This window comes from Pteronotus mesoamericanus, unplaced genomic scaffold, assembly GCF_021234165.1.
Source record: "Pteronotus mesoamericanus isolate MK-2021 breed Mesoamerican mustached bat unplaced genomic scaffold, CSHL_Meso_final scaffold_21, whole genome shotgun sequence".
Classification (NCBI taxonomy): Eukaryota; Metazoa; Chordata; class Mammalia; order Chiroptera; family Mormoopidae; genus Pteronotus; species Pteronotus mesoamericanus.
This window is the reverse complement of record NW_026555310.1, coordinates 17,640,079-17,657,547: the sequence shown is the minus strand read 5'-3', so window position 1 is coordinate 17,657,547 and position 17,469 is coordinate 17,640,079. Positions and strand designations below refer to the sequence as shown.

General features: G+C 36.8%; 1 protein-coding gene across 6 annotated transcripts in view; it reads left to right on the top strand.

Annotated features, from left to right (window-relative positions):
• Positions 1-17,469, top strand: part of PPFIBP1 (PPFIA binding protein 1) — a 153,657-nt gene that overhangs the window by 111,432 nt on the left and 24,756 nt on the right. For 4 of the 6 annotated variants that reach the window (XM_054591303.1, XM_054591299.1, XM_054591301.1 and 1 more), the window contains 7 exons: positions 556-669; positions 1,536-1,667; positions 5,754-5,846; positions 7,643-7,757; positions 9,453-9,485; positions 10,989-11,050; positions 14,683-14,767. In XM_054591303.1, the coding sequence (XP_054447278.1) occupies positions 556-669; positions 1,536-1,667; positions 5,754-5,846; positions 7,643-7,757; positions 9,453-9,485; positions 10,989-11,050; positions 14,683-14,767 (634 nt within the window). The remainder of the gene's footprint in view (positions 1-555; positions 670-1,535; positions 1,668-5,753; positions 5,847-7,642; positions 7,758-9,452; positions 9,486-10,988; positions 11,051-14,682; positions 14,768-17,469) is intronic. The other 2 variants (XM_054591304.1, XM_054591302.1) reach the window with 1 other exon arrangement.

Sequence of the window (17,469 nt, the reverse complement as noted above, 5' to 3'; positions counted from 1 at the left end):
TGCGGATGAGGGGCTAACCCAGGGGCTTCTCCTGGACCTTTGAGTTACACCCCGGCTTCGAACACATTTGTGGGTAATGTGCTCATGAAATATCTCAGGGAATCTGAAGTCTGTGGAGGCTTTTCTTTATTTCTTATGAAGTCTCAAACTTGAATAGCCCTCGATAACTTCTCCTCTAAACATTAACTCCATTTCCTGTCTTAATCTCCAATATTACCTCCCACCCCAACCCCTAAACACTTCTCCTCACGCACCGAAAAAGATAATTTGTGTACGCGCTTCCTCTCTCAAATGGTTGATACGGTTTTAACCTACAAAGCATTGCACACCCTCAGTCAGCCCTAACTTTCTTAAATACTGAGTCAGAGTCCTCAGATCAGGAGGCACCACACAAATAGGGGTGTGAAGGGCTGCTGTCTTCTAATTCTCAGATTTTTTTCCCTTTCTGTCCAAACGAGTGGTGACAGTATTCCAATTGTTGTGTTTAGAGAAGTAAAGTTTGCAGTGGGACCCAAGTTCTCCCTAATCCATTGTAGTGTTTTGCTCTAAATACAGGTAAGTGTGTTAACAGACCAGGTAGAGGCCCAGGGAGAGAAGATTCGAGATTTGGAGTTTTGTCTTGAAGAGCACAGAGAGAAGCTGAATGCCACAGAGGAAATGTTGCAGCAGGTATGTACGAAGCTGGCCCCCAGGTGGGATTTTCCTGCTGAATTATTTGCAATGCTCCATTTATATGCCGTGTTTGTGCTGATGGAGCTGTAAATTCCGTGGTTCACTTAGCCGGGCATATTTTAAGTACAAACCTAGAATAGCAGGGTCCCAAGTTGCATAAACACAATAGAAAGTGCTCATGCAATTAGAATCTGAAATAAAATAATAATAAGATAACATGTAATTTTCTTCTTTATGTTTTCATGGGGTTTCCTAGCTCCCAACCATGAACATATTTGATTAAGAAAAAAGATAAATACCATATGTGACCTTTATTAGGGAAAAACTTGTACACATGCACTGTGCTCACATGAGAGGACCTGTAACACAGCTGGTAGGGCACACACTGGAGCAAGACTGCTTGAGGTTTGAGTCTCTGTGTCCCTGCGCTGCCTTTCCATGCTGTGTGACTTTGGGCAAATTCTTAACCTCCCTGTTCCTTAGCTTCCTCGTCTATTGAGCAAGGGTAATTCATGAGACAGTTCTCATGAGTTACTATCTCATAAGGTTGTTTGAGGCTCGAACCACTAAATACATGTCAGAACAGTGCCTGTCATGTGGCCAACATTTCATTATCATCATCATCAGTGCTATCATAATATATCAGATTTATATATGTGTGTATCTAGATAATATGTCTCCCCAATAAGCAGATGTCTGTTTAGTTCTGCTTAATGGAGGTTAACTAAAGTGTATCTAGTTCGTAAGGAATCTTCATCACATCCTCTATTTGATAGTTAACTAGTTTGCAGTCATAGAGGCACATCCACACGTGGCTGTTTATCATAAAACAACTTCTGAATATGTCTCTTAAATTCTAATAGGAGCTTCTGAGTAGGACGTCCTTGGAAACTCAGAAGTTGGATCTGATGGCTGAGGTATCGAACTTGAAGTTAAAACTGACGGCTGTAGAGAAGGACAGATTGGATTATGAAGACAGGTTCAGAGACACGGAGGTAAGCGGCACCCTTTCTCTCTGTCCATGTTCATATGCATACATGTGCGTGTGTATGTGTGTCTCACACACACATACTCCTAGAACAAGCTCAATTTCCCTGGAGGTGTGAGGTGTGCCCTCACTCATCTGTGCTGCAAGAATAATTTTTAATTACCTTGACTTTTTTAAATCATTAAATGCTAATGGCTAAATTTTTATTTTCAGACTTCTTTAAAAAAAGATTTTACTTATTTATTTTTAGAGAGATGGGAAGGGAGGGAGAAAGAGAGGGAGAGAAACATCGACATGTGAGAGATACATCAACCGGTTGCTTCTCACACGTCCCCAACTGGGGACCTGGCCTGCAACTCTCGTGTGTGCCCTGATGGAGTTAAACAGGCAACCTTTCAGTTCACAGGTCAGCGCTCAATCGACTGAGCCACATGAGCCAGAGCAGACTTTTGATATGAAATATTAATCCTTTCATTAGCCTTTAGAAGTACTTTTGATGTGAAGGCATTTGAAGCTTCTGTCTGTATGTCTGTACATCTATCCATTCGTACTGGTTTTCTTCTTTGTGGAAATAATGGGTTTAAGTGCATGATTTTACTATTTAGTTATTACTTAGGCACACTTGACTATTTACTATGTAATAAATAGGTTTCTAATTATGTATAGAGAACATGATTTTGTTATAGAATCATAAAGATCACAGATTTTTAGAGGTCATTTAACTTGACCTTCTACTTTTGGTCTGTTCCACACAAAAAAAATCATTCCAATTAAATAATGGTCACTATTCTTTTATGAAATTTAGGGTAGAATCTACAACTTGAAGCCCATTTTCATGGCCAGACATACTCGTTTGTTTTATTTCATTAATCCAGTTCTTCTACTTTGTTCATTTGCTTATTGTTTTGTTGAGGAGGGGCGCGCATACATTTGAGATTTATTTGAAAAAAATATAAAAGGCTGCAGAAGTTCCTTCTTTGCTAGGGCCATCTCTTCTTCTCTTTTTTGTTTCCTCAATTGGTATGTGGAGAGATGTCACATTGGATTAGCAAATGGGTACCAAGAAGAGAGAAGAGTAGAAAGCATGTACTTCTCCCCCGCTCTTCTTCATTTCAGACATTTATTTCATGGTGACTGCACCCATTACAATATGAGGTACATTACATGTATTTCCCACTGTTTGAAAGCCCTTCCTAGGTTTGAATTGAATGAAGTTTATCCCTTTGCTGTTTTTCAAAATTAAAATGTCAAAGATCTAACTATAATGGAAAGTCTTGTTGCAGGTATTACTTTCTCAGTAGCAAAAGGAAATCCCTAACTTGGCGCATGTTTTAATTGTTTTTTGTCAGTCAACCTGTATGAGTACATTTCTAATTTGATTGATGCTGGGGCCTCTTAGAACTTAGGACATTACCCAGTTTCTTTACAGCTTTTGCTTCTGTGCTTTAAGAATGCTTCCCCTTACTGTCATTCATAACACAAAAATGGAATTCAGTCACCAGGTAGGTGGCATGGTGTGGAGCCAGCTCTGGTGCAGGGGAAGAGGTCCACTCTTTGGTGACTGAGAGGTGGTCTTCTACATTATATACACAAAGTTTAGGGGATGTCTTCACCTGCATGACTGTGGGTAATTTGGATATGAAATGTTAACCAAACATTGGGACTAAATTGAAGTAGATTTTTGTGATTTTTTTTTTTTAAGGGGAGAAAAGATTTTATTAAAGTATCATGCATACGTATATTGTCCATTGTTAGGTAATCTCTTCTAAAGTAGAAGAATATAGATATAAAATATTGATGGTGTCATTATTAGGATTTTTTGTAAGACCCTTGGGATTGTCTATATTTTTATAAAATTTTTTTCTAGTGCTTCCTTGCTTCAGTCATGCATTCTCAGTCAAATGCAAAGTGATCTTGTCATCAACTTGAGTAAATTCAATCCCTGATAATTTTCTAATAAATATTTAACACTGTTGTTAAAATGTAGAATGAACATACCCAGAGATTATGGGATTGTTGTTAAACTTTGTTATATATGAACATAATTAAAATAGTCTTCATAATTAAAACTGAATTGAATATACTCATTTTCCTAATATTGTTCCCTTGATAAAAATAAAATGTTTCCCTGGCTGTTTCATGAATCCAGAATTCTTTAACTTTGTCTTAGAAGTTTAGATTATTTGAGATTAAGTTATAAGAATATATTGGAGTGGGAGAGAAGTATAGATACTTCCGAAGACAGGGTAAAAGTCTTGGAACCTTGGAAGACTGAGACCTGTCTGTCTCAGAAACTGCTGGCAGGAGATGGTTAGCATCATTCAACAGTGCCCCCTTCTGGTAAGAACACAGATGTTAGAAACTGAGTCCACCCTTTCTCTAGAAACGAAAAGGGAGAGGTAATGTGGATTTTCTTTCTGAAAAGGACTGAACTTCTGGTAAAAAATTAGTTGGAAATAATTTGTACTTCACTGAAGTTTCATATTAAGGAGCTAGTTTAAGATTTTCCAGCTTGAGTTTTCATGAGAAGATACATGAAACATTATTTTAGGTTGGAGGTTTACTTTCATATATACAAGTTTGCTACAAAGGATAATTGGGTAGGTTTTCTTTTTTAAGTAGGAAAAAATGGTCTCAATTTATAATTCTGTTTTCTTCAATTGTTTCTTCTTCTTTGCAAGTTGCTACAAAATTTCTAAAGGAAGTGGTAAAGGAATCCAAAGCTGTTCTTAACAATGAGAAAATGGGAAAATATATGTTTAAAAGGCTAGATTGATGAATAATATGAGTCAAGAACTCATATTATTGCAAGGATGATTAATAAATGGGAAATAAATGGAAGAAACAGACCTTTTTCTTGAACTTGTAGATAAGAAATCACAACTAAAATGTTATTAATGATGTCAAATAGTTCTTGACTTCATTCATAAGAGGAGAAAATACACATCCTCTTATTGAAACATTGTATTAATAATATTAATAATTATTATATAATAATGCTAGGTAATAATTTTAATACCAGAAATACTTCAAAACAATAACAATTTAAAAGCCTGTGAGTTTTCTGGAAAATGTATTTCATCATAGCGTCCCTTTTTCCAGCCGTCCTGAGGTTCTACTTACAAATTTAGATTAATTCTTGTTAACAGAGTTTTATTTCTTATGGCATTGTTTAATTTTTTTACTGGTATTTTTGTATAACTCTATTCTATCATCCATGAATTTGTGGCTCATCTTTTAAAAGAGATGAACAAAAACACAGTAACCATTATCAGGGCATTCATGGCTTATAGTTAAAAAAAATCATCTTCACAGAGTATTTGAGCCCTTTTTTGGAAAAGTTGGTATTTAGTGTTCTCATTTAATTTTTTTACTCTTGTGGCTCTGAACAAAAAAAATATATCATCATTTCTTACAATATTTAGACAACTTTATAAGCAAATCAGTTTCTTTAAAGGTGGCAGTAGAAAAAGTACCTGATTATATTTGTATTATGAAAACATTAGGATTGCTATGTTTTTCATTTTCCAAATATAAAATTACATTATGACACTGAATATATTTTCAGATAACAGGGCTCTTATCTATCCTCAGGTTGAGACTCTTTGGTTTCAAGGATTTAAATTTGATTTTATTCTCCCAGATTGATGAACAATCTGTTCATCATTTGTTATAGACAAATGAAGAAATTATAAAAATATTTTATATACAACCACCATATCACTGAAAACACTCTAAAACTAACTGACTTTACTAAAGAAAATTTCTCTGCTTTATCTTAAAAGAGTTTATATAGTGAATTTTAGTCTAGAAATATATGATCAATGATAGTAAGTGATTAGCTACCTTTTTTAATCAGAATGAGTCACCTTTTATTTTCATGATCCCATCATTTTAGACAGAGGCATTAGGAATTTAAAGCAGTGTTTTAAATGGAAAGATAGTTCTAAAGGAAAAAAACTTGTATATATTGGTCTGACCTAACTTACGTAAGTTGAACCAGGATTTAAGATTCCCAAACTGCTATTTTTGATATTTCCTAATATATTTCCTTGTTTTTTTGTTTTTGTTTTTGTTTTTTTTTTTTGGACAGGGGCTCATGCAGGAGATCAATGATTTGAGGTTAAGAGTCAGTGAAATGGACAGTGAAAAACTTCAGTATGAAAAAAAGCTGAAATCAACCAAAGTGAGTTTTCTCAATGACAAAAATTTTTAAGCAAATGACTCCACTACTTACCTGTGATAAGTTATATAAATGCAATGTGTTGTCTACTTAGTATATGATAAAGAAGGCATTTTTCAAGTGAGTGAAATTCTTCTCTAAGTTGGAGACCTTGATTTAAGCACTATTCTGAATAAAAACCTGGATTTAACTAATCTCATAGAACATAATCTGTCATTTCTCTTAATTATCTCACCTCCCTTATAAACTGATACTGTTTTCTTGGTTATTTAGCTTATCTTTTTCTATCTGTAGTTTTCTTTCCCTCCTCTGTCTCTCGACCAGTCTTTAATGGCCAAACTTTCTAGCATGAAAATCAAGGTGGGTCAGATGCAGTATGAAAAGCAGCGGATGGAACAAAAATGGGAGTCGCTGAAGGTGTAGTAGACGCTGGGTAACGGGGGCCCACGGCTTGTTGCTTTCTGGCTTGCATTGCTTTGCTGTGATGGTGTTCTTAGTAGTGTGTGCATTCATTTTGTCTGTGTCACCTATTTTTGAAAAAATGTGTAAAACTGATTAAAGGGACAACATGATCCTTAATTTGTTTTTAGGAACATATGAAATAATTAGTGAAAAGTAATAAACAGGTAAATAAAAGTATGTGTTTACAAATTAAATCTCACTCTCTTAGACTATCTAAGATCCAGGCTTGGTAAAATAATTGCAAAGATCACCTGTGGAAGAATTCTGTTACCTACCAATAGCAGACATTGCTTTCTTCCTTTGGGATTTTCTCGAAGGTATTCAGCAGTTAACTATGGCTGTGGATGCAAATTACTGCTTAGAATGATGCACAGTAAGAGCAGGGTTGCGCTTCTTGCCAGTGCTGCTGAAAATTTCTTGTTCTTGGTATTCACTCCTCCTGTAAGTAAAAACTTCCTAGTTTCATTGAAGAACTACATCTTCTCATAGTACTAAATGTAATAAATATCCTTAGAGACTGAAAATAAAATTATTAAAAATAAAGGTGCCTCCATAAGCATCACATGGAATTATTTTCTCTGTTAAATACAACCAGCAAAACTTAAATTTGCTAAAGCTCTCTACCAAAAGGAAGCTGGAAGTTAAAACATTAGTAAAAAGGTAGAACATGAGATGCAGGATCTTTAATAGTTCTATAGTTTACAAACAAAAGAAGACTTAAAATCTGTTTTCTAAATCTATTTTTTTCCATTGTTGTAGGAAATTCTGTCTGTTTTCTTACTAATGAGGATAAATCATTTAGTCCAAAGGTTTGGCTAGTTGTTCAGCACCTGCCACCTTACCCACTGATTAAGCTCTACCTTGTCCAGGGAACCTTAAAATACTGAATAAATGTCAAGCAAGTCTTTCCAATTTGCATTTTCCAATTTATTTTCAATTTATTCCAATGTATTTTCCAATTTGCATTTTATTTTGTTTTTATGACACTGAACATCTAATTCGATTATCTTTTTTGATTAGCTTGGCCATATTTTTAATTTAATATAACATATAAACCTTAGGGCTAACTTTAGTCCTACTTACACTTTAAAAGATTTCTTTTTTAATTTGGTTACAAAGAAACTTGAAATAATTATACCGTAATTATTATAAATTGGATTTTAATAATTGTCTTGCTTCTTGTTTATCATTGCCACTGTCTGATTTCTGAAGTTTGTGTCTCAATATTGTGGTTTTTTGTTTTATCCCCAAAAACTAATTATTGATTTAAGAGCATACTCTATGATATTCTCTTTTATTCGTAATCAATTCTTTTTAAATGAATTTATCATTTGTAGGATGAACTGGCATCTTTAAAAGAACAACTGGAAGAGAAAGAATCTGAAGTCAAAAGGCTACAAGAAAAATTGTTTTGCAAGATGAAAGGAGAAGGGATCGAGATTTTTGATCGGGGTAGGAATATATATTTAACATTGGTTATCTTATTTTTTAAAAATCCTCCAAGATCTACAAAAGAAACTGATGTTAGTTGATGTGCAGTTTTAGCATCAAAGAAAAGAGTAGCAGAAGCCAGCCAGGCCCAGGACCACAGGGCACCCCCCCACCGCCCCAGACTCTTCCCGGTGTCCGGGGCTGTATAAACTTCTTCGGCTGCTGGAGAAGGGCAGCTCTGCACTCTATTGGGTGTTTATTTTCAATTACTGATTGTAAATTATCACCGTGAGAGAGTTCTTGTCCAAATTGCAATGTAAGGGAGTGTCAAAAAGAATTAAAAGGAACCACTACTATGTCCCAAGATTATTTTTCTCCAAGCTGAATTTGAGACAACTTAGAGATTTAGAAACCTTGCCTGCCCTGTTGACAGAAGAAAGGCTCTGTATCTGTAGAAAAAATTAATGAAAATTTCTTATCATGCAGTGAGCCTTTCATCTTCTAGAAAGCAAAAATAGGCTAATTCTGTTTTTGGAAAAGTACATGACCTATCCAAAAATTGTTTTCATAATTAAGGAGGTTTGTCCTAGGTTCGTGTGGACTTAATTTTTAATAATGTAGCTTATATTGATAGAAAATAACGAGAATGAAATGTGTTTTTCTGAATTATATTTGGAAATATAAATGCATGTAACATTTGAGAACACTAGGTCAAATTTAACCTTTCTTTGTTGTTACAAATGATGACTGTGGCAGAAGCAACTTCTAATTCATTTCAAACAGAACAAACTTCATTTAGTCTAGCTTTGGTACATTTTTATCTGTTATGTGAACATTGGTTTCATTATTGACTGTTCAATGAGGGGCCTGAATTAGATTACCTCTCAAGTTGTCTTGGCTCTGGAATACCCTGCTTTATATACCTGTAGATATTACAATTCTACATCCATCAGAAAACTTAATTCATCAAATGTGAAGGAAAAGGATTTTTCTTCTCCCTCTGTAATTTGGCATATGTAGAATTGTATGTTCTTAAAGGACATTCACAAACAGGTCATGTGTTTAGGATTTTAAGGAAAAAATGGAACCATAGACTTACGAACTAAAAGTTATGTTAGAATAGTGCTACCCAAAGTCTGATCCCAGGACGGGCACCTGTCTGTGAATGGCCTGTTGCCAGTGCACAACCAAATAAACACAGGGATTGAGTGAGAGCAAGTGTTTAGAAACGTCTCAGCAATTTCATGTTGACATAACATCTAACTGCATGATCCGTGGACTCATCACTGAACAGAAGCTGCACCATTTTGGTGTCATTGAACCTGAGTGGTGACAGAAGCAATGTATGAGTCACGTTCAGGAGGACCAAATATCGAACTGCAATGGAAATACAAAAACAACCAGTGCAACATTAACTGGCTTTTCATCATACTGTGTTTAAGGAGCACTTGTACTCCATAGGCCTAATTTTAATGGGAGACAGTCAAGGTTCAGAAAGATGAAATAACAGAGGTAGCAACTCAAATTGGGGTCTTCTGGTTTAATTACTTTGACCTCACACGGAGCATTACGAAGTGTGATGCCAGTCCTGAAGTCACAGAATAGGTTAGAGTCTCTTCATTTGGGGGAAAACGAGACAAACTAATAGTGTTTTTAAAAGAATATTTATTGTTGTAATGTATGCTAACTTCCAATTCAATGGGTTTTCCTGCACAGATGAAAATTTTAAAAAGAAGCTCAAAGACAAAAGTAAGGTTTTTGGTGTATTTCCATCAGCCTTTACTTTCACCAAAAGTAATACTTAGACTGTTCTTTGCATGTGTTTTTAAAACATTTCTCTCACCAAAAATGTAAAGTTGCTTCATCAATAAGCTCTCCATTTCTTCCGATGGTACAAAATAGCGGGTAAACAAACAATAAAAACCCAGGAGTAAAAGATCCTTTTGCAGATTGTATCCGATTCGGCCTTTTGCTCCAAGGAGACAGCAGGGCGCCCAGAATGGTGGAGGGGAGAAGACCTTTTCCCTGTGGCCTGGGAAACACAGGGTCAGAGAGGAAATTAATGTTTATACTTTTATGAAAACCTGCTGTGATTGAGGGTCACTACAGTTGAAAGATCGTTTTGAACTTTGCTTTTGCTTTTCAATGTTTTGTAGCACACTTTTTCACTGAGATCTACTTTAAGAGTTTTTTTTTTTTTTTCTTTTTAAACAAATCCTCTTGGTGTTACAAAAGAGATTGTAATTATTTAATTGCATTGAATGATCCAGGCCATTTCTCGGAGCCTGGATAATTGAAGGCAGCATAAAGATAAACCCTTAAAGGGCTCTCTCCTCCAGACATTGAATTCTTAAGTCAAGGGAATTTGCCTAAAAAAATTTTTTGTTTTTTTTACAAAGAGAAGAAAAGAAAGGCAGTTTCCATGGAATATGCCTTAATTGCAAATGGTTGTATCAGTCCTGAATGCTGGATGCATCACTGTTTTAAAAATGATCTTCAGTTTTCTTCTCACAAGGAGGAAATTTTAGCTTGATTTTTTCCTCTGTTTTCAGATTGTTTAATTTGTGATTTCATTCTAGGTTAACTTTTTACCTTTAGAATCTTTGCTTTTTATTATTAAAGTAACATGCTTTTGTATTTGAATATCTAATGTTAAGGAAAATCGCATTCATCTTAGTTTGGCCTTTATGTTTTAAAATGGAATTTGGAAATGAAGTTTATAGATGAAGCAAAGTACTTAATATCCTTCTGTATGGAACCTACAACCAGCTTCTGAGCATGACTACCCACGTAAACATCACATTCCATCAGGCTCTTACCGTTTGTGTCTCCATCTTGGTTATAACTGAATATCATTTTGTCTGCTTTTGTCATTACATGCACTTTGTTCATTGCTTTTACCCACTGCTTTATTGGTTTCTTTTTTGAAAAGTCTGTGTTTTTATCGTTATAGCCCTGAAATTTCATCTTAATTGTTCTCATGAAGGTTTTGTTGTTGCTTTGAGAGAGGGTAGTTAGCTCTCACTTAACCTTTATTTTCTTTCTGGAATGATGACTATTCAGGTGAGAGAGAAGGTGTTCATTTTTCAGATTTTCTGTAAAAGAGTAGGGATGGTAAATTTTAAAAACAAACAAAACGAATCAGTAACATCTTTGCCTTAAAACATTTCAATCTGAGGAGTCAGTAGCTTCTCGTTACTGTCACACATGTTAACTAACCTGACCTCTGATATGATGTTGTGATACTTTCAGATATCGAAGTACAAAAAATGAAAAAAGCTGTGGAGTCTTTGATGGCAGCAAATGAAGAAAAGGTATCTAGGTGAAATTTAAATATTTATTTGTGTGCATTATACGCCATTTTGATCATTCCATGCGTTTTCTTGAGATACTGAAGTTTGAAAGAACACGCTTGATATCCTGCTTAGCCTAAGGGGCAAGTGTTCTCCCCTCCCTGCCTAGGTGCACACCCTGGCAGAGGTCGCAGGTGGTGGTGTGGCTGTGCCCAGGCGCGGAGTCCAGCTGTGCTGGCTTCCCTGATAATTCTCTCTCCCCTCCCCCCATGAATTCAGAAAATGTTTGAGCTGTCAAGTCAGTTCTTTATATTCAGGAGACAAATGAGAGAAAAGGTATAGTACATAGTGCATCCTTTCGGCAGTCACTGGAAATTCTGGGCTGCTATATGAACTCTGAAGGAGGCAGCCCGCGTCAGCTTTTAGCTTCCTGGTCATGTTGATTTTCTTCTCCATAGATATTGTTGGGTTGGCCAAAAAGTCCGTTTACTCTTTTCTGTAAAATAAAAGACACATTCTTCATTTTCACCAATAACTTTATCGATTTGGGTATTGTGAGTATGTTGGCTATCTCCCACGTGGTATAGCATTGATTGTTCTCAATTAATGTCTCAATTTAATTGCTACCATCTTCAACTGGTCTACCTGAACATGGAGTATCGTCCAGGGAGAAACCTCCTGCGTGAAACTTTGCAAACCACTTCTGACATGTTCAATCAATCACAGCACCTTCTCCATAGACTATACAAATCTTTTTTTGCATTTCAGTTGCATTTTTACCTTTCTTGAAATAATAAAGCCTAATATGCCAAAAATGTTGCTTATTTTCTTCCATCTTCAATATTAAAATGGCTACACATTCACCAATCTTGATAAGTTTTTTCAAATGCAGGCTGATACAATACAGCTGTCACAACACAGTCTCACAAAATTGTTTCAGATGAAGTTAAAGACAACTAAGCACTACTAGAGCCATCTTACGGACAAAAACAAATGAACTTTTTGGCCAACCCAATATTTCCTCCATACGCCTGACCATTTCCACATTGCTTGTCCCTGCTCCCCTGAGCAGTGAGATACCAGAAAAAGAGGCACAGGTGCCACAATATCAGTATGGCCTTAGGCTTTGTTCTGGCTCTGATGGCCCAGTGCCACGCCTCTAGGAGTGCGGTTCCCCCCGGGTTGTTTCTCCTCCCTTCATCCTGCTAACAGCGGGGATGCAGTTACCCTCCTAAGGAAATGTGTTTCTCCATGGCTGTCCTGGCCAGCGGTCCAGCAGGCAGCAACCGTTGGGTCCAGCTCCTGTCACCAGAACTGCTCTCCTCTCGTGTCCCTAAACGAATAGAACAAGGAGGCATTTTCCCAAGAAAAGAGTAATTTGAAGGAAGTAAAAATCAAGCAATGCCAAAGAAGTCGGTCTTGATCTTTTTCTCCCATGATAAGTTTCTTTTTTCTAACTCTTGCCTACTTTGTTTTACTTGCTGATTTATTTTTGCCTTTCATTCTCTAATTTGTTCTTTATTGGAAACAAACTCATTGTCTTACCCACCCAAAAATAAACAAACAAACAAACAAATAAATTTCTTGCTAGTCTTTCCTACTACTGAATGAAAATATGTCATTAGCAAGCTACCCACATAGCCTTTATTTGAAAAAAAAATTCACTGTAATTGATTTTGTTTTAATTTCTCCCTCAAAAAGCAACAATAACAAACATGACTCCCAGTGTTGAATGAGGGCTCTCTAGATGCTCAAACTGCTGTAGGCGTACCCAGAGTGACATAACATTTTGGTGGTTTCAGAAGGCTCCAAGAGGGCACATTTGAGCAAATTCTGAGGAACAGCAAGAGTTGTTCATCAGGAAAATGAAGGCTTCTAGGCAAAGGATCCATGAGTGAAAACGTTTCAAAATCAAGGCTTGAAACAGCCTAGTGCATACTGGGAAAGTTCGGGAACATGACATACAGGTGGAGGGGTGTATGAGGTAACCACAGAACTGCAGTGAATGGTAGGCCACCTTGTATGCTACGCTAGCGATCTGGAGTCTTAGGTTGAAGGCCATGGACAGTGACATAATTAATTAAATAGCTGTTTTGGAAAGCTAACTCTGGTGGCAGGGTGGAGGCAAGAATAAGGGAGGGTGGAAGGAGTGGAAAGAACAGTGAAGAAGCTGTTAAAATAATGTAGGTGAGAAATGAAGAGGGATTGAAATAAGGTAGTGACAATGAAGTGTTAAGGAGGGAAGATATTTTAGAGAAATTAATAGCTTGACAAGATTTTAAAACCTTTGGATTTGAGAGTAAGTTTCTGGTTTGGTCAATGGGGTAAATGACGCATGTCCTGCCAGAGTTAAGGGTATCCAGGCAGAGGCCGAAGTACTGGGGGCAAATAATGAGCTTCATCGTAGACACATTCAATTTGATATGTTCATGGGGCATTTAAAAGGAGATTTCTCATAGAAAGTTGAAAATAACTCGCAGTTATAGATTAATACAGAATTATAGTTTGGTGGGGAATGAATCTCATCAATTGTAGGAGAACTATAGGGTTCATTGTAGATTGGTGGGGACTAAACTGCAGTTGATGTATCAGCTTCTGCTCCATGACAAATCATAGTCATTACTTCTCATGCTTCTGTGGTTTGGCTAAGTGTTTCTTCTGGGATGGGCTGGCTTAGCTGATCTCTACAGTTAGCCAGTAACTGGGATGGGGCTGGATGGTGTCGGATGGTGGGACTCACATGTCTGTTGATTGACACACTGGCCTACGTTGGCCCCAGCTGAGATGTCTCTTCTCCAAATGATCTCTCATCCTCCAGTAGACTCGCCTAGGCTTCTTCACATAGTGGCCTCAGAGCAGCAAGAGAGAGCAAGCCCCAATGTGCAAATACTTTTCAAGCTTTTGCTTAAACCACTTTAGTTGATATCCTGTTGGCCCAGGTGGGTCAGATGGTCAAGCCCAAAATCTGTGAAAGAAGCTAGGGAGCTCATCTTTATAATCCACCACTGTGAGGGCGTGGGAAACAAGAAGAGGGCAAGGGACAAACCCTCAAAGCTCTATATTTCATTGTCTGGGTCGGGTACATGGTAGGGGTTATAGAGGTAGAATATCTGGTCAAGGGATTAAGAAATAAACACAGAAGAAAAGAAAGAGTGGAAAGAAAAATAGAACAGGAAGGGAAGACTGGAGTCAATCAAATGCCAAAGAGAGGTCAAATTAGAAAAACGATAAAATGTCTTTAGTAAATAGGACTCTGATGACTAATTGGAATGTTTTGAGGAGGGAAAAGCCAGGTGGTGATTAATGACAGCTGGTAAAGACAGCAGGTGCAGGTTAGTTTTTCATGATTTGACAAAGAAATTAGAAGAGTAATTAAAGTTGATTTTCTTCTTATTTTTTTATATCTTATTACCTTGTTTTGTTTTTGTTTTTTAAAGATGGCAGCTGAAGGATAGGATCTCTAAATTTAGAGGTACTTTTTCTATATCTCTGATGTACGTAGGAAAACTATTCTAGTTATTACATGTTTTACTAAAGTTTAGAAGTATTCTTTGAATAACGTAAATAATTCACGTCTACTTATCTTTGTGTTGCAATTACTTTCAGTGTTTTAAAATCATAGTATTAAAGATGATCTTTTATTTTATTAATAGGATCGGAAAATAGAAGATCTTCGACAGTGCCTGAACAGGTACAAGAAAATGCAAGATACGGTATTACAGACCCAGGGTAAAAAAGGTAGTGTGGCTCTACCTGTTTTTCCGCCTAACTTGATTTTACATGGTGGTGATCTTTCTTATTTGGTCTCGGTTTCTTTCGTGGAGCATACCCATCACCCCAAATTAGATACCTCATTCATTCGTTTGGCAATATCGTTTGGCATATCTGTTCTCTGCCTCGAGGTACACAGCCTCAGAGCATGCTGTCGTCGATTGGTTGGTCACGGAGAGTCTCTCTGAGGAGTCCATTAGACAGCATTCCAGAGAGAGAGAGTGCAGCAGCACAAGCTAGAACTTCCTTTGTGGGTGTGAGGGGATGCAGAGAAGCTGGTGTGTTAAGAAGCAAAAGATCAGTGTGACTGGAAGGTAGCGATTGGGTGCAGAGTGAGAAGGGCTCACAGAGGTGACTGCCAACTACATGAGGAGCTTTGCTCTTTCTTGGCCTGAGGGATCCACTGAAGAGTCTCAAAAGCTAATGCCATGCCCTTTGTAACAAACAGCCCATAGTGGGAGAGAGCGATGTTGGAAGGAAGGAAAGCTATTTAAGAGACTCTTGCAGTATTGCAAGTGGAAAGATCTGATGGTACTGACTGGAATTACATTTTGGTGTTAGAGTCAAAGTGATGATGTTGAATTAGATGAAGAGAGTGAAGAAGAGGAAAGAATCAAGAAAGATCTCTGACTAAAGCAACTAGGTGGATGATGGTTCCGTTTACCAAGATAGAGAAGCCTAGGGGAGGAACACTGGAGTGCTCAAGGGGGATTGTGTTCATCTCTGAATATGTTTAGTACACACACACACACACACACACACACACAACCCCTCTGAGACATCTAAGTAAAGATAGTTATGCAGTTTGTTGTATTTAGTACCATTTTATCTGTAGGTGGGCCAACCAGTTGTCCTCAAATGTAGGAAAGCTTTGGGAATCATTCAAAATGAAAATGTTGAGGACTTTAAAAGTTCTCTTGTTTATTAGCAATGCATAGAGAGGGATTATTTGCTCTGGAAATTAGCAAGTCTTTTGGAAGGTACTCCTGAAACACTCAAATTATGAAATTTTAATGCGTTTACAAAGAAAATCCTGCTTTGGACCAGAATTTCTGAAAGGGGAAAAAAAAGGGCCTTCTTTTTGTTCACAGGGTTTGGCATATATTAAGACTTTATAAATATCTGAATGAGCAAGTATACTTCTGATTATCAGTATTGACGTGTGGCAGTTCTCATCACTCTGCATTTCTATATCCTCAAAAGAGCTCTTTTAAGGAATATTGCAAATTTTCAAGTAGTTCGTTTTTACATAGGCATAGTACATAAAATGTTTAATTTTATAGAATCTCAACACTGTAATTTTTGTGTTTAAAAAACAAGGAAGAACAGATTAATTCCTATAATTAGGCCACATTATGAAATATTTTAAAAGTAGGGAAAGGGGTAAAAATCAGTTATAATTATGCTGGCATAAGCACATAAGCACTCTGGGCGTTTTTATGTGTTTCTTTCTAATCATTTTTTCTAAGCATATAAATGTGTAACTAAATGAGGTCGTTTTAAACCATGTACAACAGAATAGATTTTCATAAACCATTCAAAATGATGTCCTATTCTGCTAAAGAGTCATATAGCAGTGATTTCTCATTAGGATTTATAATTTATATTTATTTAGTTAATTCTTATACAGTTCTAATAAAACTAAATTGTAATAAAATTAGAATGCAAGTATGAGCCCTGGCTGGTGTGACTCAGTGGATTGAGCACTGGCCTGCAAACCAAAGGGTCGCTGGTTTGATTCCCAGTCAGGGCACATGTCTAGGTTATGGGCCAGGTCCCCAGTAGGTGGCGCATGAGAGGCAACCACACATTGATATTTCTCTCCCTCTCTTCCTCCCTCCCCTCTCTTCTATCTAAAAGTAAATAAAGTCTTAAAAAATGTTTTTTAAAGTCTAATTAAACCTAATTTAAGAAGCTATGTTTAGTGTAACATCGCTAAACAAGCATATGATTTATCATTTTGTATTCAGAGATCAGTTTTAAACATCATTCTTTGTGTTTTTTTAAAAAGAAGTACCTGCCACTGTGTTGTTCAGCACAGGTAATCCTTTTCATTTCTGGAGATGTGAAAATTCTCCAAGTTGCTGCTTTGACAGATATATGGTTGCTTTTCCTCCTTAGGCTGTTCTTTCTGCTTTAAAATGAATGGAAGAAAAGGGTCCTCTTGAGGGATCAAGAGGTTGTTATCTCTTTTTCTCCTTTCTATAGTCCTCCCCACCTTCCCTGCTGCCACCCCAACCCAGGAGCACAGTAATGATAAAACTGAGTTGTTTAAATGGTGACTCTGTGCTGTTTGGAATCAGTTTGTTGTACCACTGATATTCCTTAGCCTGGTTATTTCTAAACTGAAATTTGTAAAGCCCCAGGTTTTGAAACAGAATTACAGGAGGGTTGTTGAACTGAATTAACTTTTAGTTTCAATCTTGTGAATCTGTGATTGCTCCTGTCAACACCATTATCAGTTAATGCCACTGCTGGGTACTCAGGTGGCCCAGAAGTCCCTGGGCCTCTCAGGTGCTCCAGTGTAAGGTGTTTCCCAGGTCCCGTGTTGTTGCTTTTCAAGTGATGCCAGAGGTTGACTCTGGTTTTTGAGGATCAAAAAATTTTTTTACATTTAATACATTTGGGATTCTTTTTCCAAAAGTGAAATGTAAATGCAAATTTGCTGT